Genomic DNA, 25,231 nt, shown 5'->3' with positions numbered 1-25,231 from the left:
AAATGTATTAACCTATTCTAAAGATGTCAAAGTATGCAATTTTATTCTGTATTAGAACAGCAATTGCTTTGTAAGTGTATTGATGTGAAAAAGTGAAAATGAAAACCAGAACTAGCCTGTGTGATTTCCATTACTTTCTGGGAATAGCCAAAGTCAAGTGTGGCAATAGAAATGAGATTTGTGAATAAAAGAAAGTAAGTGAGACCGTCACCAGATATTCACTCAGTCTTATTGTTTTACTCATTTCCCTTACTCAACAGGATCCTATCAGTATCAGCTACTGACACCATTTCCTCTCAATTCAAGCAGCAGAGCTGTTAAACTTTCATGAAATGTCTAATGGTAATTTGCCACTCTGAAAAAGGGATCTGAACAGTTTTCTTTTTTAAGGTCTTTTCAGAGTGATTGCACAAATCCCAGGCTCGCTACTGTGGTTTCTGCTGTCTGATGTGACATGTTGTTATGCATGTTTATAAAAAGAATTTTAACTAATTAGAAGTATTTTTATTGAATTATACGTTTTTCATATTGTTACAGAGCATTTGTAAGAGTGAGGGGATGAGAGGGTTCATTGTATTAATAAATACTGTTCTTAAGGTTTTTGGCTTTCAGTGGAGAATTTTGAAAACTTCAGGAATATGTTAAGAATATGCTAGCATTATAGATAAAATGCTGTTGCGAGATATGTGAGAATAATACTCTTTATTTTCAGTGGATGAAGAAAAAAAATCTGAGTTCATCTGTAATAGAAATGTTTATGCTTCTTCAGCAGAAAGGGAAAACAACCCATGGTAGAGTCTAGTTTCAATCAAACATCTTGGTTAGGAGTTATGTAACTCCTACAACTTTTTTTTCCCCCCCTCTATACCTACTACAGAATAATGCCCTCCTATCCCCATCCCCTTCGTGTAACTATGAACTGAATCTGTCTTAAATGCATAAATGGTTTCAGGTCTCCTGACAGCTTGCAGTTAACCTGTTTTTATCAAAAAAGGACAATCTTCCTTCTCTAATATGCAGCTCCTTCTGAATCTGTCCATCTGTGGACATCTGTGTCATTTGTGATCTTGCGTCTGTGTCTTGCTGTATTACATTAAATGCAGATCTTTAGTTTGTGGTTTGCAGACGTCTAGAAATGTGAACTATATATAAAGGAGTCTGTTAAGTGTTGTTAGTAAAAGCAAGTTTAGATGTTCTCTGCAGCCATTGACATCCATTTAACATAGATCAGTACCCTTGTTGGAAATCTTGGAATATAGTAGCAGTTCAGACTGTACAGAACAGCAAAGAACAAAACAGTGAAGATCAGTGTCTTCCCACTGCTTTACTGTTTTTTGTATAGGAGTAGAAATGCAGAACACAAGAGCTTTTCCAAGAACAGAAAAGCAATAAAGGAAAGTACAAAGCAGAAATTCACAAGAAAAACTAGGAAGGAGGACCAGGAAACATAAAACGTGCCCAAAGCTGAGTTTTGCAAGAGCAGTTTGTAATATCTTTAGATCAGAGAGATTAATTACATTTGTTGTTCAACTGGTAGTTCCTAGCATCAATGCATAGATTGAAGGGTAGCTTGGGAAGGGGAGGATTTTCATTTTCTCTTCAGTTGCTCACCATCAAGTAAGCTTGCATTTAAATGATACTGAATGTTTATAGCCTATTAAAAATAGAGGAAAACTCTTATTATCTCCCTTAAAAACAGTTCTGAAATGAGGCATCTCTCCTTCCCCATTCCCTCCTACCTCCACCAGCAGGCATGCGCAGCACTTAATGTCAGGTTAGTTTCTTGTTCATAGCTAAAAGTGAGCCAAATAGTCACAGTTCTCAGGTAAAGTTGTTTTTATTATAGAAGAAAAAGGCAAGAACACAGAATTAAACAAAGCACAAGGCATAATCGGCATTTGCTTCAGTTACAGTCTCTTCTCTGTGCCTCTGTGGAGAGCTCTCCAGAGGAATTACTCACTCGAGGGTAGGCCCTCCTTTGACAGAGATGTTTGGTAAGTTAAAGTGATAATACACATTCCCCAGGTCAGTAGCAAGTCATGTCTTGAACTGTCATTGTGAAGGATAGGAGGACTTCCTGGTATAACTTACATACCCCACGTGTTTATCTACCATGTTGTTCATTGTGTTGTGCAACGAGTCTGTACCAACAGGAGGTGCTACTGTTATGAAAGGGTAGTTGAAAATAGACATGAAATGCAACTCTGTCATGTCCTTAACTTATCTCCAGACCCATCAGAAAGTTAACTAAAGACAAGACAATGACTCTGACAGTGCTTTTACGTGAGTATAAAAAGATTTTTGTATGCAAGTCATCCAAATTCAATCTTATGAGCTCAGAGCATGTGGGAGAAATTAATGCCTGGATATAAGAGGGTTGCATCTTCACTGAATAGCAGAAATAGAGTTCTGATCTCAGTGAGCCCAGATTTCAGAAGCTTATGGAGAAAATAGATAACATAGATCTGCAGTAGACAAATATAAGCTTTTAAAACATTTTCACCCATCATGCTCTGTCTCTAACACTTAGATGAAATTTCTCCTAAAGCAAAAACATCAAACTGAGTTGAGGCAGTGAAGCCCAGATGTGTGTGAGCTGTGCCCTGATGCTCCTCTTTGAGAAGACTTGGAGATGTTGGCCCAAGCCAGGTGGTGGCAAGAGGTTTCTGGCTCTGGGGCTGTTGGTAGAAGCAGAAAAGCAGAGGTGCCAGCACACACTGGACTGTGGCACTTTTTGGGTAGGAGCGCAATTCGGAAGGGGTTTTTTATTAGGGAGTATGAACTGGTCGGTCCAGGATAATTTAAGTGGTATATGAATTGGCCAAAGGTGAATACCTTTTGAATAAGTCAAGTAAATCTGGATAAAGTATTTAAGTCTATGAAATATTTAAATATTACTTGAAAGAAGCCATTAAATAAAGCCTTGAGGCAGACTAACTAATGATTAACAATCTTAAATTCAAATTATAACTCACTATTTCTGTCTACTGAATCCCACTATTATCTGCTCCAGCAGTAAAACCTTAACCAATATGGCATTTCACAATAGCAATTAGCAGGAATTGAAATCAGAGTAGTATTTCTGTGGCCTGTGAACACATTAATCTGATCCTCTTGGCGCGTGGCTTCTGAAATGCATTTATCACAACTAATGCAGAGTCTTAACATTGCCTCTTTCTCACAGAACTGGTTTGGTGTTATGATTTTTTGCTTTTGTGTGCTTCTTGCCCTTTCTTGGCATGTAAGGGCTAGATGGACAACCTGAAAGAATAAAAATGGATTAAAGGATGCCACACAAAGCAGATGTCTGAGTTTGAAGGACTAAAGCTTGCTTTCTGCAGAAGCTCCTTGACATTGGAAACAACATTGTTAGAAGGAATTGGCTGATTTCAAATACTGTCATCGCTTCTTTTTGACACTACTCTGTAGTGTCTTTTTGATACTACTCTGTAGTGATATGATCTTTAGAGTATTCTCTAACTTGTCAGGGTTAATGTGTATTCCACTAGATATTGTAGTAGTTGAACTAATAGAAGTCATTACCTTTACCAGCAGTCCTTGCCCTGGAAGCTTTCAGAGCTTCTTAAACATGGATAAAGTCGTCTTAATCATTTCTAAAATGATATTTTGGGAATTGGAATCATTTCAAATTAGTTTCCTATTTGTGTCTCACCAAAATCTCTCACTAATCCAGCTTTTAAAGAATTTTGATAGTTACATTTTAAGGTAGTCTTTACACTGTAATGATTGTGTGCGCATACACACACATACAAAGAACAGATATGTTTTTCTCATCTTAAACCTCACTTTGGCAGGGGATTCTTGTTGCTTTATTTGGTAAATTATTTAAACATTGGCAGGTAGCTAATCAACTGCCCAATTACTGTCCATGTGGTTACCCTGACCCCACTTCTGACTGTTGTCTTGCCAGAAGCATGTGTTGCCAGCGGTCACTGGAATGGATTCCTTGCAGAGCTAATTGCCTCTAAATTTGATGCCTCCGTTAACTTGCCAACTTCTCCTCTAGCAATAAATTGCTTTGTGACAGACTTTGACATGAGAGAAATTGCAAACTGTGTTCTAAGTTCATGAGTTACATTAGAAACCGCTTACAAAAAGGCCATTTGGATCTGTTTTGGATCTGTTGGACTTAGAAACTTGAAAAGCCATCTTCTGACCAGTTTCATTATGTTCTTTAGCAACCTTTGTTTCCCTACAGTGAATCCTGTGCGACCTATGGTAGGGAACCTGCTTTGGCAGGGGGGTTGGACTCGATGATCTCTGGAGGTCCCTTCCAACCCCTACAATTCTGTGATTCTGTGATTCTGTGATCCTTCATATTTCTGTACCACGTGGCTTACGTGTGTGATTGGATTCTGGTATGGCAAAGGAGGACAGGGAAGTTCACATTTGTGTAAAACTGGTGCGTGGTATAAGCCTGAACTCCCTTTTTGCGTGATTAGTCTGTCTTTTGAATTCATTTTTGCTAGGTTTGAAACCTTACCTGTATAAAACAGTTACAGTAATCAGAGTTTTCTTCCCATTGAACTGGTGATACAGTGTAAAACTCAGAATCATTAGCAATAATATCCTTTAAAACACGAAGTGAAAATATGTCCATGTTAGACCATTTTTAGAGATTTATACCTGTTTTTGGGGCTATTAGAAACAAGTTGGAGTTGGCCTTTACCAATTAGGAGGTGTCGTTTTGCATCCTTTCTGTCTGCTACTGTATGACAGAGAGCAGATGTTTCAAAGGAATTTTGTTAACTACCCTGAATGTCTCTTGTAATTAAATAACTGAAGCAGTTTTCATAAGCATTCAAAAGTTAAATATTGGCTATCATGTTATCTAGGAATTACGTGTAAAGTGGCTCACAAGTATCAGTGAAAATATAACTCCCTAAAATTACAGTAATCATAGTAATAGTGTTAATAATTTCTGCAGCAGTACTGTGATCTGTCCCCATTACAGAAATCAGTAGTATCATGAGATATATATCAATGCCAAATGCATGAATTACACTGCAAGACTACGATTGCATACTCTATGCATCCTTGCTTTACCAGGCTGATCTGTTTTTCAAATGTTTGACTGCTTTTCTGTCTGTCCTTGCGTACTGGAGGTCTTTTTCAGAAGGTCAGGCAACCTCTAGTGTGTTTGTGTACATATCTGTATTAAGAAAAACATGTCCATATTCATTATCTCTCAGTAATGTAGCTTTCCTCTATGTATGTTTGAAATACTGTGCTCTTAGAATTCTGTCTTTCTCAATTACGTGGATGTCAGAGGTTGATCAATAGGCATGTTATCCTTTCTGGTTTCACAGCTATGAAAAACTGTTCAACTCATGTAATTTAGTGCTGTTTTTTTTCTCCCAAGTACCACGTGCTAAAATAATATACTGCCTGAATCTGTAGCCTACAGAATTTGAATATTTGCATACTCTTTTTGATTCTTAATATGTAAGGTGTTCATTTTATAATTCAGTGGTGGAACTCGGGACTCGGTCATTATCTGCTTCCTTAACTTAAGTTGCAAAGACAGTAAAAAGTAAGCTTAATTTAAATGTGAGGACACTTATATGATACGTGTTACTATTTAATAGCATATAGTATATACTATATATAGTACATATTATTATTCATATATATAATATAAACATATGTATTATTAAAATATTAGTAATAATTTCTATTTAGTTTTGCTCCTACCAAAAATATGATCCCAATTTTTACTGTGTGTAAAATTCTGTTCTTTGTGGTTGGAGGAAGCTGGGGCACGACATCCAATATCATGATACGATGTTATTAAGTATACTAGTTGTACTCACATATAAATCCCTCAAAATGGTCTAATGCTTATGCATTCAGATTATGTGTTCTTTCTGCTTTGTCGTTTGAAATAAATTTCTGATTGGGAATATCTACAAAGGAACTACGCAGAGCTTTGTGGTACTGCCTGAAGCAGACTGTAGACTTGATAGCATGATGGCACTATAGAACTCGTGGTAGAATCATAGAATCCTTTGAGTTGGAAGAGACCTTTAAAGGTCATCTAGTTCAACTCCCATGCAATGAACAAAGATGCGTACAGCAATATGAGAAGAGATTATTGCATATCACTGAAGAATGTACCGATGTAGTATAATGGTAGTTACTGACCTAGTATCTGTTGGTGTTTGAGCATTTTGCTGTGTCTTTACGTTTGTTTCTATTAAGCACCAAGATTTTTGTGGATGTGTGTGCAGAAACAGATGTGCTGTGGCTGACTAGACTTTGAAAAATACAGAAAATCCTGATGTCCATATGTCCATACCAACCTGGCAGTGCTTGCTATGTTGAAAAACAGAGAAGCTCCAAGGGAAAATGTTCTTGTGATATTTTTTTCTAAAGTAGAATAAAGAGCTACTTTCTGAGAAAAGGCAAGTTTTCTTTCTCAAGTGAAGTATTAGCTTTCAAAAAGTCAACTGGAGTTGTCTCCTCACAAGCTGTAGAAGCATTTGGCCATTTTTATTTCTTTCCAGAAACACTTTTAAAAAAACACTTTTAAATTTTATTTCATAATAATGCAATTTCTGAGGATACCATTTGTGCCCTTTTTCTTCTTTCCTGTGTTAAACTCCGGAGAAGAAAACAATACTGAACCTCTCAGGCTTGTGCAAGATGATGTCATTGATTTTGAAGTTAATAGAACTGGTGTCTATGTAGAGCAATCCAGATGTTTGCTGACAGCAATTCTGCTCTGTGATGCTGAAGTATCTGATTCATTCACATACTTTGATAGGTTCACATGGTGGACCTCTTGTTGCAGTTAATCACTTTGTGTCTGGCAGCAGTCAGCTTTAGGAGGCTGATGTGCTGTAAATGTGTAACATAAAGTAGAGTTTAAAATAAATATGTAAGGCCACAGAAATGGATTTATGGTGTGCAACTGAGAGCAATAAAGAACTGGAACAAAATGATTAGACTTAGCCACTTCTGAGAAAAAAAAAAAGCATTTTTATATTAGATGCAGTTTCTCCTTCCTGCCTTGACAGCTGAGCTGAATGAAAATTTGAAATCTCTTGCATATATCTAAAACTACCTTGCTGTATGCCTTTCTAAAAAATAATTAAAAGATCAAGTTTGTCTTCTTCCACTTTCTTCATAATATATCAGTTTTGTTATTGCAAATGCAATTACTATAATATATAATAAAATCACATAATTTCATTCATATATATAATTGTATTTATATACTTTTTTGTTATACATGGTTCATCTACTCCAGTATATGTATTGCACTTTGTGTGTTCTGTGTGAGCGATCCATCCTCTAAATGCTTCACTGTTTGAGTGAACCCGAGCTTCTCAGAAGCTTTGTTATCATTTGGCTTTTAAAACGTTTTTCCAGTATAGGTAGAGAACTCCATTAAGAAAAAAAGCAACTGCCTCTTTTGTAGAGGTTTTTTTTTCTTCTTTGTTTTGGGAAAAAGGGCTTTTTCAACATCAGACAGGCTGATAGGTTAGAAAGAGCTAATTGCAGCAAAACAGTGTCCCACAGGTACTAAAAAAAACCCCATGATTGAAGTTACCTGCCAGTAGAGCTATTAAGTGCCATGGACTGCTGGCATTTCTGGCCCTGGGCAAAAGAGGAGAGCTTCAAATCAGTGAGTTAACTTTCTTGATTTACATTCACAACCATGAATAATCTGTTGAGGTGAGTTGTGCTATATGAAGGCATCTAGCTGAATGCCTTAGCAGTACTATATGTCTCCTGTGTAGGTCCATTAATACTTCAGTGTTTTCACCACTGGAAAATTCTCTAAACTTGTGAGGAATAAATCTCATAGGAGGAAGTAAAATTAAGTATTTTTTTTTAATTTTTTTAGTTTTCATATTTCAAAGCGCCATTTTAGTGCCAATTTAGAATACTGTGCTTCTGAAACATCATTTTCTGTATTTCTCAGCAAGGTGACCTTCTGCTCTAGCAATAGCTGCTGACTTCATTTTGAGGAAGAATTCTGAAGGCTGCTCAGCAGGTTGTGCTATTCTGCAACTGAGCACTTTTTAGATGGATTAAGCAAATATTTTTTAGCTTCTTCTCAGATTTGGTGATTTTTAGGTGAGCCAGGTAGCTTAGGTGAAATGCTTTTTGAACATAAACATGAGCACGTGTAGGTTGAAACTGGTCATGTTTGAATTCTGACATTACCGCTTATTTTCCTTAGAAAAATAAAATACTCTTTACCAACTCAGTAGCATTCTGCTCAGTTGCTAGGTACAGGAGAAACACCTGTGTTATCATGGCCACTTAAAACTCCTTTCCTATGGTGGTTTTTTTTTCCCATCCCTTTTGCTATTTTAAAGCAGAGTGAGGAGAGCCACACGATGGCAGCAGCACCCTGCTCAGTAATGGAGCAGCAGAAGCACAGAGGTTTTGAGGGTTACTTCGCCTCCCTCCCCCACGGTTCAGGTGGAAAGCTCAGGAAAACAATTTAGAAGACTGCAGATGATGGAGCAGTAGGTGCTTTCAAAGCATTAATTTCAGTAAAACTGCATTTTCTCGAAAGGCATCCCCCAGGTTGTTAACTGGTCTGTGCTTCTTGTTTTTTAGTGTTATTAGTACATTTCTCTTTACTCTGGAATGCAATAGACTTACAAATTATTAGTGTTACTTGCTTGTTATTAAGATTAAATATATGTATATGTGAATACAGAGAGGCAAGGGTGAACCAGGTGGATCCCATTCCTACACCTACATAAAGAAGCACACATGACTTGTAGTATTCATACTGCCTGCAGTGCCTCTGATAACCTTGCACTGCAAGGCTTCTCTCTGTAGTATCTCTCTTAATGAACACAGTATGTTCTGCTGCTCATTCTGTAGACCATTCCAAAACGGGGGTCTTATCATTTTCTGTCATGTTGGTAAGTCACTGCATCCAGCTCTCCCATTCTATAAGCTTGAGTCCACTACCTTGTTGTTAGGGGTGGTATTATTCTTTGTTTTTAAACAGATGCCAAAAAAACCTTCCTAAATCCTGTTGTATAAGTAGCAAATTGTGAACAGATTAGGAGAAGTATCATCTTTAGTTTGCACTCCCCTCAGCAGTAGCCATTAAGGGAAGTTAAATTATGCATTCCGAATGAACTTTATTCTCTTTGAGACTGTTGATTTCTTACCAAAATAAGTGCAGATTGCCTCTTCAGTTTTACCATATTTGCTCTGATTGGGTATGTCATGTAATCATTCAGCCTTAACGCTGCTCTCACTTTTGCATATTTCAATTTTCTTATGTAATTTGGGTTGCTTTCTGGTTTTCAAGTCATTCTATTTAATGGTACAGCTGGTAGCTGTAAGTCATCATCTGCTTAAAAAGGCTGTTTCCACAGCCAGTGGGTTTGTCTCAGTGCCTGGTTGCATGGTGATCTGGTCAGGTTCATGCTGACAGTTCTGCAGTGGAGACAAGTGAGTGGTGACTGAATGTATAGCAAGAGGTCTGTGTGGTGGTTAGGTTTAATTATGACGATAGAATGAAACGGCAGGGGAGGCGTTTTAGGTGAGAAGTAAAACTGCTGAGGTGTAATGGTGGTAGGAAGACCTCAGAAATGTGATTGAGTAATGGAGGTGCTATCAGGGAGCTGTGGACTGCTATTGATCCTGTACTTCAGTGTCACTTCAGGCAGCAGTGTTTCTACCAGAAATTGACCGTTTTGAAAGGACGCAGCTAGGGCTTTTGGAGTTCCCATTATGTTGTTAGTGCTAGATGGATCTTGTACAACCAGATTGCTTGGGTATCAGTTCAATTTTGAGTGCACCTCAGACTAATGCCTTGGAGGTAATTGTTAGATGGGCAACATCTGAGCTTCACTTCAGTTCACAGCCAGAGCTGTTTGCCTTAAGAATGGAGTTTCAGTGAGTATTACAAATAGGTTTCAGCTATATCATGACGTATTATTACAGCTGTGGGTATTTGTGTTGCATATTGTTGCACTTCATAACCCAGATAGCTGCCTAAGAATGGGATGGGTGCTTTCTTGTTTTGAGCTCAAGACGGAAGCTTTTCTGTACTGCTACTGTTGTGACCTTGTTTACAAGGTTGCCTACCTTTCTCCTAAATACAGGCTAAAGTAAAATTTAGCCAAGCCCTGCAGAACAACTTTATTGGCCTGGGAATCTGTTATAATTTTGCAGCATGCCTTTATAATGAGCTTACTTTAAAAGGTATTCAGAATTCAGGCCAGCTAATCCTTAACAAAGGATTTGACTTAGGCTGGGTTATATTTCAATTGTTTGAACAAAGCTGTCAGCAGTATAAGGCATATATACATACGTCCCATCAAACAGTAACCAGAGAGGGAGAAGGGAGACTGCTTTTCCAGTTTTGTGTAGTTGTATTAAAATACTTCCAATGTTGTACTTTCAATGATGTTCTCAAAAAAAAAAAAACAAAACTATGGGCAGGGAAAAAAATCTTGGCTTTGTGACCGCTTATCAGTAGAGGGTGCTGTGAATCTTTTGCATTTGTTGTGCGTAGGTTGTATGTTTACCAAATATATTTTTAGTTATTAGTTTATTATTCAAAATGTAGTTCAATTATACCTTCACTTACATTACAGTATGGTTTACTGTAGTAAATCTGGATAGCATTAATTTCATTCCACAAATGAACAGATTTTCTACTTAGTAAGATTCCATGTTACAGTGTGATCAGCTCTGTTGTGATGATTTTATTATTAGAGAGTGTTTGCTCCTACTTATGTATGGTAATAAATTTATGGAATTTTGTTTGTAAGCTTACAAAAACACAAACACAGCCAGCACATTTCTTCCTGATATTTACTTTCAGCGTGATAATGTCATCATGACATTCAGCATCAGGGAGGTGTCAGGTGAACGTGAGAAGGAGGTTGTATGGAAAATAGGAGTATGGAGGAAAAATAGCGAATAAAGAGCTGAGGGGAACAGAAGATGAGGAAAGGATAATAAGGGATGCAGAGATATAAGGTTGTATAAATAAAAGGCATGGGAATCAGGTAAAGGCCAGGTGACAGTCCTGTTTTGGGAACTGTTGCTTTGCTAGCTCTGCCTTTCTATTTCCCGTGCCCTGATTGCCTTGCCAGCTCCATAAAGTTTCCAGCATTTTCCCCACAGTTAGTGTCCTAGCTGTTTACAACCTTTTCTGCCAGTTGCTGGTAGATGGAGCTGTAAATTCTGCTGCTGAAAGCAAACAGAAACAAGAATTTGGACTTTGTGGGCTTTTCAGTTATCTTCAAGTCTGATGGGAGAGAATTTGCTCTCTAAATTTATTTCTGGAAGAACTCTTATTCTTAAAATTATTTTGATTTCCTAGAACTAATAGAAGAGTGTGCCAGGGGAGTATCTTGGCCTATCTATCCATCATTCTGCCAGTTCCATTCTTGGGAAACAGATAAAAGACATGGTCCAATTTAGAAATACTCTCAACTCTAGCTTTTGTAGAAAGACAGTTAAGGGCACAGAAATTTATTGAAGATTAACTCTTCTTTTAAGAAGAAATGAATAAACGCTGTTCTATTTCCTTACTATGTTTTAGGTCACATTTTGAGCAGGAATTCCCAATGCAGAGCTTCTGCATACCCTGAGCTACGTTTTGCTTTTTCCTCCTATAAAAAGGCAATGCCAGGGTCATTCTCACAACAACAAGAAATGGGACATTCATCCTAGCAAAACAAAGAAGTCCATAGCCTTCTTTCGTGCTGAACAAAGTCACCCTTGGGTAGATTGCTTCAGAATATGGGAAAAGTCCGGATGTCCTCTGTAGTCTGTATCTGTGGCTAGCTGTTTTGAGGAACTTCCTTCCTGGGAGGCATGCCTTTATGCTTCCCTTTCTGCCTACTTGAATCAGTTGTTTGAGACCCAGGACTGTGGATTGTTTCCCATCACTTCTGTATGGTTTTGCTATTGACTGCTTGTGGGTGCTGTATGCGACCCACAAAGCAGATGTGTTCTTATGGAGAGCTGCCTCATGGCTGGGCCATCAGTTGATCATGTTGGGCCTAGTCCTCATTTCCTAGTACTGTCCAAAGAGCATGTGATGCTATATGGAGCAGATCTTTCTCTACTAATAGCAGGTGGATTGGGGACAGGGGAAGCCATTGGGGTCAGGACAGTGGGGCACTTTCATTTGTGCTCATCTGATAACTCAGCTGGAGTGGTAGATGGTACCCAAACCTGACATGAGTCAAGGTGTTAAGAAAACTAAATTAACATGTCTGGAGGCCAAAGGCAGGATGGCTTCTGTAGTGATATCCTGGTGCTGCTGGTATTCCTGTTGGTCCTGGTAGAGATAGCAAGTCCTAGTGGTGAGAAAGATACAGTGTTTGTTTTAGGCTGTTGGTCTGATACTTCAGCCCTGCTTCTTAGTGATCCAGACATTGAAACTCGTCCTATTGTAGCAATAGCCATTGCAATTTAATTTAACAGCCTCTTTTGTATGGGACAGTCACAACTGTAAAGCTCCTGAGGTGGCATGGGAACAATCATATAGGGTGTGCAAGATGAGTTTATTTTTTGTTCTGGCACAGGCTTCTTGGGTGAACAGAAGCAAATGACTTAAGTTTTTTCCTGCTTGTCTTTCTTTTGTGGAAGACAGGAACAGTTGATACTGACTGCCTTGAATGAGGTGATAGTAGCTAACCATTTTTGCAACACAGAAGGTATTGCTGCTGTAACTGCAGAGGATAAAGTATTTAAGCATAAAGCAGTAAACATGTGGCATGGTGGGAAATCATCTTGTTTGTTGTTCTCCTAGATTGAGTTTAGACCTCAATACCGGGTTATCTATATTAGCCTTTTATGAATGATTGATTAATGCATTGTCATCTTGTGAAGGCAGAAGGAAATTTCTTATAGCCTGAATACTCAGTGGGGTAAATTAATACTTCTCAAATTCTGTGCAGCTGAGGCTAGATGAGTTTGGTAGGTAGCTAAATGAATTTGGTTTAAAGCTCATTTTAAAGTATCTCCAGAGGAGTTACCATGTAGTTTTGCACTGTGGATATGCAGCTTTTGACCTGAGTTATAGGAGAAGGTAAACAAGAGGGAAACTGTCATAGATAATTTATTATTGATACTTACAGCAGTGTGCTTGTGAGAAGTGGAGTTGCATAGAGACAACTAGAAAAAAGGAGATGATGTTTTTCTTCCTGAAATTTAATTCAGTATTACTGGTCTGGAAATGTGCCACACTGATATTTCTGAAAGCAACTCTTGGACTAGGAGTCACATCAGGTGACTGTAAATGCTTATTGTTCTGACACTCAAATCTCAGTGTACAATAAGACTTTCTGAATTGCCAGTGGACAGCAAAATGCACTTCAGAAGTGGAATTCATTCTAGGTATTCATCTTGGGATGAGAAAAACCATGATATGGAAGTGCCCATTTCTCTACAGAGGATGTAGTATACCATGTATCTACAATTGCATGCTAACTGCTTTGTGGGCCTGGACTAGGTTTCAGGTATGAAGTTGGGAGGCTCCTTGTCCTGTAAGCCAGCCTGTCTTCCTCCTGTGATGTTTCAGGATTACTACGAAGATGCCGCTTTTTAACACAGTCTCATTCCTTTCTCCCCTCTGTATGCAGTGAAATACAGTTCAGTTCTTCTAGTACCACCACTTCAGAGAGCCAAGAACCATCTTCTGGGGATCAGGCAGCAAGTGCTCTGCAGCAGCAGCTCCTTCTAATGGTGGCACGAAGGACCCTCTCAGAAACCCCACGGGTATATTGTAATATCTCAGTTTCTAGCATTTTGATAAACTGTTATACAAACAAATGCTGCAGCCTTGTTGCTAAGACAATTTTGTTGATTTATTGTGCTTTTTTTTGTCCAGTACTGCTCAGTTATTTAGATTTATTTTATGCTGATAGATGCAATTCAGATGTTTTCTACTGATACTGAGGAGAGTCTAGGAGAAGATAGGTGTTACTGGCTTGAAGGGGCTCTTTGCAGAAAAGGATCGCACAAATGAGAAACTGCTCTGCAAAATACAATTTTGTGGTCTGTGCTAGACTCCATTAACTAAAGAAGCTGATCTTCTATCTAATTTCATTGGAAGAGCATGTAGCTGCTATGATTTTAGATGCACCACCACATTTTAATAGTATTACATTTTCTTTGGATTCAGTAGCATCCTAAAACCTTACGTCTGGTTTCCCTTTTCTGAATCAGGCAACCAGGCTTCTGGATGTCTACTGTGGAATGTCAAAGCCACATCTCTCAATGCAGCTGATAAAAGAAAAAAGCCCTCAGAGTTCTTTTAAGATGGTAACATGTGGTCATGTTTGAACTTTACTATATTTGGGGTCTTGGACCAATGGCTTGAGGGTGTAATATTGCTTTGACAGTTCCCTTTATAATAACGTTAACCTTATCTTTTTCTCCATGGCAAGTTCTACTTTGATATTTATGTTTAACCTTAAAATGTCAGTTAATTATCTTACTTCTTGGATTTTGAACAGAAACTTTAAGCTGAAAGCAAATCGTATGGAGAAATTGTTTTAAGTTAAAAGTCTGTTAATTGTCCTTGTTTGTTACAAATATGTTTCGGATTTGGACATAGACTTCTATCTAAAAGCTCAAATGTTTTCCAAATATTTTTAATCTTGTAAATTGCTCATAAATTAGAGAACAATTATCACTCTTACTTCTAGGAAAACTGCATCATTAAGAAAGCAGTAAGGCATGTTGCTCAGGCTTATGTGGCAAGTTCATAACAAGGGCAGGCAGTAACTTCAGAACTTCCTGTTCTCTGATTTATTATTGAACATGAAATCCTAAGCCTTAGTAAGTCAGGAGTTTTGTCATGGACTTCAGTGAACTTAGATTTTCAGGCTGTCTCTGCCACAATATAAATTTACAAAGCGAAGGTTTATACCCCTCTTCCCCCTTTTTTTTTTAATATATGAAGTACTGTTACACTTGGTAAGTAGCTTAGGACTGCTGAGAGTTTCCCAAATAGATCTCAAAAATCTGACTGCAGCCCAAGTACTGCAAGCCTTGTGTAATCAACTTTATCCAAATATTACAGTTCCTCTGGAGCCAAAATGCTCACTTGGACACTCAGTTAAATAGATGTTAAAATGTTCTCAGGAGTGAATAATCAGATCTTCAGATCTTTTTAATGGACTTTTTTACCAGTATTCTTTTTTCTTTTTTTAGTTGTTACAGCGAACAATTTTTGTTAGGAAAATGGAGCTAATTATTGCAGTTGATTGAATTTCATGTTACTTTCTGGTAGGACAGAGAACCCAAGAGGAACGAAACTGTGCCAGGATTAGCAAGTGTAATCTTTTGAAGTAAATTTTTGCTTAAAGAATGTAGTTCAGCAACTTTTTAAAGTGATAATAGAAATGCTAGTATGTTAGGTATTGTTCTAGTTTCCCTGAGATAGGAGGCGTTATTTCCAGTGCAACCTACATAGTTTGAAGTGAAGAAAAATACATTCTGGTTATTCCTGTTTGGGAAAAACAATTCTGAAACTTAATGTAAATTTAGCCCTTCAAATACCTGTACTGCTGGCAGCCATATACCAGTGCAGAAGAACATTTTGTGTATTTCTGGTTTGTTTGTTTTTAAAGCAACCCAGTCAGGAACCTGAAGATTCTTCATGTTCTTCAGCACAACGGAAATTGAACAGGCAGTTTTACCAATTTATCATATTCCCTGGTAAATGGATTAAAGTCTGGTACGATCGGCTGACCTTGTTGGCACTGCTGGACCGGTAAGCTTTCTGCATCCAACTCTACCTACTGTGCAGTGTGCATCCCTTTCTATCTGCTGAACAGAGCAGGCCACTTGAGAAGAAAGAAGCAAACGTTGTATTAGTGTCATATTCAGGTTGAACAGACAGATACTTGTTTGTTCTAAGTAGAAGAAAATATTTTCCTTTAGGATATTTTTGGTGGTTTTCACTACCCTTAATTTTCCAGAGTGACTTGGGTTTGTGTGAGCACCAGGCTTGCGGAACAGTCCTTAAATTTGATGCTTAGCTGTCAGATCCAGTGGTTTTAAGCTTTCTGATGAAAAAAGTCAACACGTTGGTCAAAAATACAAAAGTACCAGGCTCTTGTAAGTCAAGTACTGCAGTCTTTAAAAAGATACATGAAAAATTATAGATGATATTCAGAAGGGGATCTTTCAGCCACTCCCTCTGTTCTGGTATGGTTTTATTTGTTTAGAGAAAAATTCTTGTCTTGGCATCTCTTCTTCTTGCAGTCCCTCAGTTTCATTCAGCATCAGCTCTTCTGGCCGTACCCTTTGCAGTTAGACCTCATGTGGCAGTCTGACTACTTCAACATGTTAGATATGTTAGCTTGCATTCCTCATAGTTCTCACTCTCTTATTGCTATTTGGTCGTTCCTTTTGGATATGTGTTACACTCACATTGTATGCTAATATAAGCTCCACAATAGACATTTCAGAGGACAACTTTTACACTTTGAAGAAATCAGACTTATAGTCAGGGATCTTAGGTTCAGAGCAGGTGCTTTTTTTTCCTTAATTGCACAGAAAATGTTTACTGATCATCTTTTTTATATCCTGAGTATTAACCATTTGTCTCCCTCGGCTTCTGTGTCCTAATGGAGCAGATAAAAGAAATAATCGCTCATTTAATTCTTTGTAGTCAGATGTTCATTAAATGAATGTTTTATTTTCTTATTTAAATATTTTCTTTTATAGTGATGCACTTGCGTACATACAGATCGCCTCTACTGTGGAATCCTATTTGGGAAGAGAGATTGAAGGGTGCAAATAAGCACTGAAGCCTAGCATAGACTATGCCTTTTATTTGTAGGTTTTGGCTGTCACAGTGTCTAAGGTTTTTGGCAGGGGAGCGAGGTATGTTAAACATGGATATGTAGTTTCAGGACTAAAATCTCAGGTCCTTGAAATTCTGATTGCTCCAGCTCTGATTGTTTATACCAGCTGCAAATGAATCTGCACTGCTGTATCAACTACATAAATATTTTTATTATTATTATTCACACAGGACAGAGGATATAAAGGAGAACGTACTTTCTATTCTCCTAGTAGTTCTCGTTTCACTGCTTGGATTCCTGACTCTAAACCAAGGCTTTTGCAAAGACATTTGGGTTCTGTTGTTCTGTCTCGTTATGGCCAGTTGCCAGTATTCTCTCCTAAAGGTAGGAAACAAGTTTGTATCCAAGTGCTGAATTGTCTTCTAACTTCTGTGAAGACAAGTCCCTGTATGTAAACTTCTTTCTGTTCTGTTTTCAGAGTGTCCAGCCTGATCCTGCTTCACCAGTACATGTAAGTGTTGGCTAGAACAAGTCTTTCTCCTTTGTTGTCACTTTTGTACTGTGTAACAACAGTTAGCTAGTCTGTGAAACTGAGGATTAACTAGTTCATTGTTCTAGATGATTTATGAAAATGATACTGTCTTAATTTTAAATTACTGAATTTGATACTGCTCTTAGAAAAGTGCTTTCTCTTTGAGCTGAAATACTCAATTAAAACAATGCATCTGGACCAATTTACTGAAATTAAATAGTGTGGCATTAGACCAGCATTTTCCTTGCTTTCCTTGGGAAATGGGCTAAATGCAGAAGTTCTAGATTAACAGCATGATCAGTTGGGACTTGAGATTAGGAAGGTTTTTTTTTTTTTGTAAAAAATATAATTATTTTGACTTATTTTTATCTGTTATTGCTTCTGTATTTCCCAGTAATGTGATTAGCTCGTCAAATGGCATAGATTCTTGTTTGTTATATGTCACTACTTCAGTGCCTGTGTTCTGAAGAAATGACCAACTCAGTGAATGAATGCACATTATAAGGATCTGTCTATATAGATAAAGATCTGTATGTTCTGAGAAGCTGAACTCTGACATCTCTCTTCAAAGAGCTTGTTCCTATCTCCATTATAAGACTGGTTTAAGATCATCAGCGTATAACTGTGAACTGACCCCTACGTCTGTCACTGTCTCAGCACTTTTGATTTGCTGGTGTTGTGACACATTCCAGGGGTGATATGGTCCCTTGCTTGCTTTTACATCTTCTGTCCAGATGCTCATTTGTTTGTTTATTATTCCTTGCAAGTTTTTGAAGAACCCCCCTCTTCCCTCAAGGCTCCAGAACAGCATGTTTAAAACTGCAGGTCTGTTTGATTATTTTGCTTTGGTAGGGAGTAATTACTTTTGTCAGTTTTGAGGCTGGAAATACAGGCTGAACTTGAAATTGAGTTTATTTATAAGTGTACACTGTACATTGCACTAAGATGGATTTCAGTGGATTCTTCTTTTCTATGTCAGTTATTATAGGGTGATCTTAAGGTATTGTCATTTATAATACATCCACAGGATAGTCAAGACTACATAAAAAGTAGGGAAGGCTAGTAAACAGCAGCTTCATTTACAGATTCAATTCATACATTATACTGCAGTATTTTAAATGAATGTAAATATTCCTACCTTAGTGTAAAGTTGTTTTTTTTGGGTGATTAAAATCAATTAGTCAATTCAGCTGCAGTGTGTTTAGACATCACGTGAACCATAATCAAATAGTTTATAATTCACAGACACTAGTAACATGCACACTTATTTAAACTGAGCGGCAAACTTTTAATCAAAGCTTCACTATAAATATACTTAGCCCATATTTTTAATTGTATTAAAGGCAAACTAACTACTGAAGTTAAAACATTTTTTGAGCAAAATCTGGGTTTGTGTTTCAGACTTGAACAACAGTAGTGTTACAAGAAATGGTTTTAAGTTGAGGGAGGGGAGGTTTAGGTTGGATGTCAGGGGAAACTCTTTACAGAGAGAGTGGTGAGGTGCTGGAACAGGCTGCCCAGAGAGGTTGTGGATGCCCCGTCCCTGGAGGTGTTCGAGGCCAGATTGGATGGGCCCTGGGCAGCCTGGTCTGGTATTAAATTGGGAGGTTGGTGGCCCTGCATGTGGCGGAGGGGTTGGAGATTCGTGATCCTTGAGGTCCCTTCCAACCCGGGCCATTCTGTGATTCCATGACAAGTATTATTCACCACATTGGATTCTGTTTATCATACAGCAAGCAGTACAGCAAAGTAACAATAGATGTTTACATCTTCCCAATGCTTTTCTAAAATTTATCATGGAGAGGGGGTACTGTTGAGTCAGAGCCTGAACCACTGGCTGATCACCTGAGGAAAGGACTGAGTCAGCCATGGCAGCACAAGTGAAGGCAATTCAGCTGTGTGACTGGAAGGGGTCACAGGTCCTAGACCCCATTTAAGGGCTGATTGCCACTGGGGAAGGATCTCTTTCTGGAGATCCCTCCTCTGTGGAGTCTTTCCTGTGAACCTAGATCTTTGGATACAGGTGAGCATTCCTTCCTTGTTTGTTTCTTTTCCCATTTTCACCATGATAATCTTTCTAGCTGTAATAGCAACTGCAACAAAGATGAAATCAAAATAGATTAGCTATCTCTGCCTTGTATCTCTATCTCTGCCTTGTATCTTACCTCTTAGTATAAAACAAAATAGGTATTTATAAATGCTTCTTTAAGCTACTAAGCACCACAAAAAATAAGACATACTATTTCATAATTCGTATTGACTACATTAAAGCTAAAGAGTACAACCTCTCTTGATGTTATATAAGGATGCAGAAGAGCAGGGTGATTAATGAATGAGCAGTACCATGTCCATGAATGAAAATGCAGATGAGATTTTTCAGTGTGAAATGAACCATTGGCAGCTACAGATTTGCACAATGAATTAATTTCTGTTCTTGGATTTATGAGTAGCCTTTAATGCCTTACATTATCCAAGCATGCTGTAGATGTTCCGGACTCTCTCACAAGCAGGCTTCGCTACTTCTTGGTGGAACTTTGTCATCTCTAGCCTATACCATTTTGAGAGATTCTGTTTTAGAAGATCATCCACCGAATTCAGGAAACAGTGCCCAGGAGTGCATAAAACTTTTGCTCAAAACTTCTTCCAAGTGCTAGTATATTTACTTCCTGCTCTATGCTGTAGAGGTAGTGGTTGTTGACTGAACCGTAATACCTGAAGTCCAGTATAATTTTATTGGAGGTGGGTTCTTCCCTATGTACTGAAACTTGGAACTTACCATGGTGACTTCACGTGGTTGAGTCACTGTCCCTGGAGATGTTAAAAAAAAAATAAAATAAAAATAGAAAAATGTTGTTGTATTAGCATCTAAAATACTGGGGAAATATTGGTGGTAAGTGGATGGTTTGACTGGATGGCCTTGGAGGTTTTTTCCAACAGTGGTTGATTCTATGACTGCATTTAGACAGTACGTAGTGTTTGAATTAGAGATCCTAGCTGTAACCCCATACTGTATGGGGTAAGAAATTAAATCTTAAGTCAGCTAAAACTTTGGATTTTTTATTCACTTAAATATGTTTTATTGAATTGTGGTAATGTTTCTTTTGATCATCCTTGGTGGTGAAGTTGGAACTCGCTATGCTCTGCAGGACCAGTCCTACAGATAATACTTGCTACCAGCAAGTATTTATCCTATCAGCCGGTTTAAGACTGTTTCCTGCTACAAAATCAGAGCATGACTTTTTTGTCACCCTGTGCTTTAGCCTTTTCAGATCCAGTTAGCTAGGAGCTGGTGGCCTTTAGAGTTCTCTTCATATAGGCACGTGTTTCTGGGATGTTAAAAGTATGGAACAGCCTCCTCGTTGGCATGGTGGGGAGCATTATGTGAAGTCCATTTCAAATGTGAGTTTTATCAGTTTATTAACAACATAACATAAGAGAGATACCAGTGACTGTAGGATATTCTGATGTGTAAGAGATCCCTTCAGGGTGTATTTCAAGGTTAGGGACAGGTGGCTTTGATAACTGCAAGTTTTCTTGGTGGTGTTTAGCAGCAGCAGATCAGCCAGTAAAGATTGTACCTGCAGCAAATGTGCTATAGAATAGAATCATGAGAGCTTGTCTGCAAGTCCCTCTAAAACAGGTGAGTGGCTTAGGATCTAGTTCAGGTTTACAAAGGCATTTGAGGAATTGCAATCATACTCTTTATTAAAAGAGTAAGAAGATTTAATAAATCGCTACTGTAACTGCATTATGTTACAATGTCTCTGTCCCATTACCCGCCAAAGCAGCCAGATAACATTAAGCGGGGAAACTACCACAGTCAGTTTAAAGTACTCCATGGGATTTAGAAAAACTAATTTTAATTTCTTCCTGTGTACTGTTCTGTTAGAACTGAGCACACATACTTTTCCATAAAGCTTTCTGTCTTTCTTCTTGCAAATATGCACATGAGCAAAAAAATCATTAAATATCCTGAATTTGACCCCCATAAAAATGCTTTGCAGTAATAGGTGTTTTACTAGGGTTTCACAAACACTTGAAGCATTACTTTGTTGAAAATCTTCATGTTATCAAAACATGAGATGCATCAGTGCTGTTTGTAATACTTCTGAATTAAGAAATACAAACTTGAAAAATTCAGTGAACTTTCTTTGGCAATATTAAGGGGAAGCAGGAATTTTCTCTGATAATTTTTTTAGTTCATAAAAAATGGTTGTTTGAAAGTTAGACCTAAAATAAACGATTAATCCAGATTTACTCATTGAATTCTTGTGAAGGAGGATGCAGGGCAGAGAAGATTCACTAAGATGGAGTTCAGTTCTGTATGTGAAAATTTGACAAGCTATGCAGCCAGTATCCTATGTCACTGCTCATGGTTTGCTCCTGTTGATCCAAGATTAGACACTAGTTCTATTTTAATATTCTGACTCGCTCCCCAGTGCCACCTGAAAAAAATAGAGAAGGTAGTATTTACTCACGTTTTGCAGGTTGTTCAGGTAGCCTTTCAATGCTTCTTAGCTTCTTTCCCAAGTCCTGACTAGCGTTGTTCTTTCCAGCGTGGTAAGCGTGATCTGTTTAGCAGGAAGAGTTAAACACTGACTATAAACATAATTATGTCAGTGCTCTTCTTAGAATGGAAAGATGAGATGCTGAGACTCTGGACTCCTGGTTGTTGTCTCCATCTTACCTAACTGCCTCCAAATAATTACCATGAAAAAAAAAAAAAAAAAAAAAAAAGAAGCAACATTACAACAGAAGTCTTTGGTCTGCAGTGTGTGGGTCAGGATATAAATATCAATCATTTGATTGCTGTATTTACTCGTTTCTTTTCCTAAGGCACAGATTGCATTTAAGATAAATGAACTGATGGTTAAAAATAGCCAGATTGTAGTATTTCAAGTATTTTTTTTAAGTCAGATTTTTCTTTCTAACTGTCCTCTGATGTTTTTCATGGATGTTTGTCCTATTCATAACAAACAAAGCCTACACACACTCTCCTGCCTTTAGTAACAATGAAACTCAGATTAATCACCAGCTAGGATTTGTCAGTCTTGACTTGATTTACATTCCATGAATGTGAGGTGCAATGTAAGCATGCTAGTTCCCTGCGATCTGCCACTATGTTAACTGATTGATCCAAAAGAGTGTGTAGATCAGTTAATAGCCGTGCTAACATATGAGGTTGGCTGGCAGCCAAACAGAATACAGTTGCTGTTTCAAATCAGTGAGGAGGCACAAAAAACCCCCACCAATGATCTTTTATTACACTCACTTAAAATTGCATTTCACAAACAAAAGCACTTTCACAACAACTTTTCTTTTGCAAAATAAACCTGAATTCTTGTCAGTTTGCTCCTGGCTTTTCACACTGAAGAAATCTTTTCACTCGCAGATGTCCTGGATGTCTTCTGTACTCTAAAGTTTGCTACCGTAAGAGCTATTAAGATTTTCAAGTGTTTGTTATTCTCTCTGGCCTGTGACCCCACAGCAATTTTCTGTAGGATTACTTCAAACTTCGTGTACTAGGGACACATATGGAAGTGTAAGATAAGGATCCTCCCTTGTTTGGGAAAGAGAAGCCAGAAACAGCTATAGAATGTCACCTTTTCCAGGAGGGATGCTGCTTTGCTGTCAAATGTTTCAAATCAATGAGAAAAATTGAGTTGTGTTGGTACAAGATGTCTTTTTGCTTTCTTTTAACCCAAAGGCGCTCTTTTCAGCAGAAGCCTTATCTTGCTTCCTTTTTGTAGACAAAATGACACTGAGGACACAGGTGGCCAACAAGAATCACTTAATATACCAGGAATTTTGTTGATGCTTAGTACTATATACATCCACACACAAAAGCATTCTGCATCCTTTTGCAGTGGAAGGAAAGGTGTTGCCATAAAGTCCATTTTTTTTTTCAAAGCAGCAGACAGATGAACATGATCCTGTTTTAGGGATGAAGTGGGAAGGTGGAAACATTTACTACTGTAAAGCCATTGCCTTGTTATGTGTTCATGCTGCAGTTCCAGGAGAATGGCAACCAGCTGCGTTTCACCAGAGCACAATGGAGCTAAAGCAGAGTTATCAGACACCTGTTGAAAAGTGCTGTAGCAACTCTCCTAACTTTGTGGGTCTTGCATCTTGAACTATCTTTAGCCAGTTTCTGTAAATGAGTGTGGTGCCTTTGAAAGCATTGTGTTGCAACTGTTTGATGGAAATTAAGAAAAAACAGGTTTCACCTGCTGATCACCTGTAGCATTGCCATGTTTTACAAAACAAATCTACCCGGGGGGAGGTGAAGGAGGAGCAAAAGGCAGCAGTGAAAAGAATCAGTAGTCATGAGAAATGGCTTTACAGACAGCAGACTATGACTGTTCAAAGGAGCAAGATGTCTTTTTAACACGTTTTCCTTTCAGAGTGTGTTTGGGCAAAAGTCCAAGTTGGTTGTTGCTTTAAGATTTGTGTTTCTAAATGCTTGTGGTGTTTTCCTGTGTCTGCAGATGATGGGCAGTCTCCAGAATTTTGTTGCTAATGATGATTGATCCTTTTAAAATCTATTTTTATCCTTGCTGGGATAAAGGGTCCTCTTTGAAAAGATGCCATTCTCTGGTCTTGTAGTGATGTCTGCTGTCAGTTTTGTGGATGGTGACAACACATAGTGTTGCTGCACATTACCTGCCACCTCCATGGTGTCTGGTAAAATGCTGTGGCATCAGGAGAAGAAATTGGTTGGTGTTAAGTAGGCTCAGACCTTTTCCTTTTTCTTTTTTTTTTTTATTTTTTTCTTCCCAGGTTGCAATTGTATTTCAAGAAGTTATAAACAAATAAATAAAATTCAAGCTACCTGAAACAGACAGTCATTAAAATAAGTTCTGTTTATGTATAATATTCAGACAGAAGGGGATGTTTTTTCTCCTCAGCAAATGACTACTTTTGTGATTAGTTTTGAAAGGTCCCAAAGGTTAGATTTTCAAAATCATGAATGATTGCTGGCATTAATCTGAGATGCTTTTTGTACTTTTTGAAAGACTCCTCTGGAGAAGATAAAAATGCCTTGTAATATTTTTATTATTAATTAGTGCACGTAAGTCATTAAAACTTTTTGTATGACTCCTGAACCTCTCTGCGATTTAATACAATATGCACAGTAGGAGAGTGAATACAAAATTCAAATACTTTTTTCTTTTTTTTTTTCCAGGGGCACAATAAAATCATAACCTACAGCAGACCTGTTTATTTTTGCCTATTATGTGGCCTTATTTTGCTGCTAGATGCTGGATCTAAAGACACAAATCCTTCAGTTTATACAATGTATGGCTTGAAGCTTTTTTCTCCTAGATTTCTCCAGTCAGCCAGAGACCATATAATAGGTGAGTCAATATTTTTCCTAAGACTGTAAAAATGAATTAAGTGTCAGCTGGGGAAGTCTGTGTTTTTCCACGTTGGCAATCAAATGCATGTTATGGAGGTGCAACTCTGAGTCAAATTGATAGAAACATTTGGAATGACTAAAGACACATGAGAGGGGGGAAGATTTGGCAACTTTCCCTCATGTAAAAAGTGCTCTTAATGAAATGAGGCTCAGAGAAAATTCTCTGTAGAAAACTAACAGTCACTGATGTTATTAGCAAAAGATATCATCTGTGAAATGCAGTTTATCTTTGTAAGGGCTTGTCTGTATGGAGCAGTTACTGCAGAATAAGCTGAGTTTTATATTTAATGCTTGGAAGATGATCTCTGCCAGGCCCTCAGATGAACATTCATCTGCTCATGAGGAACATGGTTTTTCTTGGTTTAGTTTAATCTTGATGCCCAGATGATGAGTTAGTGTGGAGCAGCCACTATGCAGTTGCTTCCTTCTGGCGTTGTGTTCTGAAATGTCTAAGGACATCCAGGTATTGTTCCAAAATAAGACTGATGATCC

General features: G+C 38.0%; 1 protein-coding gene across 1 annotated transcript in view; it reads left to right on the top strand.

Moving 5' to 3' along the window:
• The window catches only part of PCNX2 (pecanex 2), a 152,085-nt gene that overhangs the window by 22,502 nt on the left and 104,352 nt on the right, over positions 1-25,231 (top strand). The window contains exons 9-14 of the mRNA XM_048934999.1: positions 13,611-13,746; positions 14,197-14,292; positions 15,606-15,748; positions 17,018-17,171; positions 17,266-17,298; positions 24,506-24,677. Of these exons, the coding sequence (XP_048790956.1) occupies positions 13,611-13,746; positions 14,197-14,292; positions 15,606-15,748; positions 17,018-17,171; positions 17,266-17,298; positions 24,506-24,677 (734 nt within the window). The remainder of the gene's footprint in view (positions 1-13,610; positions 13,747-14,196; positions 14,293-15,605; positions 15,749-17,017; positions 17,172-17,265; positions 17,299-24,505; positions 24,678-25,231) is intronic.

This window comes from Lagopus muta, chromosome 2 (assembly GCF_023343835.1).
Source record: "Lagopus muta isolate bLagMut1 chromosome 2, bLagMut1 primary, whole genome shotgun sequence".
Taxonomy (NCBI): domain Eukaryota; kingdom Metazoa; phylum Chordata; class Aves; order Galliformes; family Phasianidae; genus Lagopus; species Lagopus muta.
Note: the sequence above shows the minus strand (reverse complement) of the source record. Positions and strands in the feature narration are given on the sequence as shown.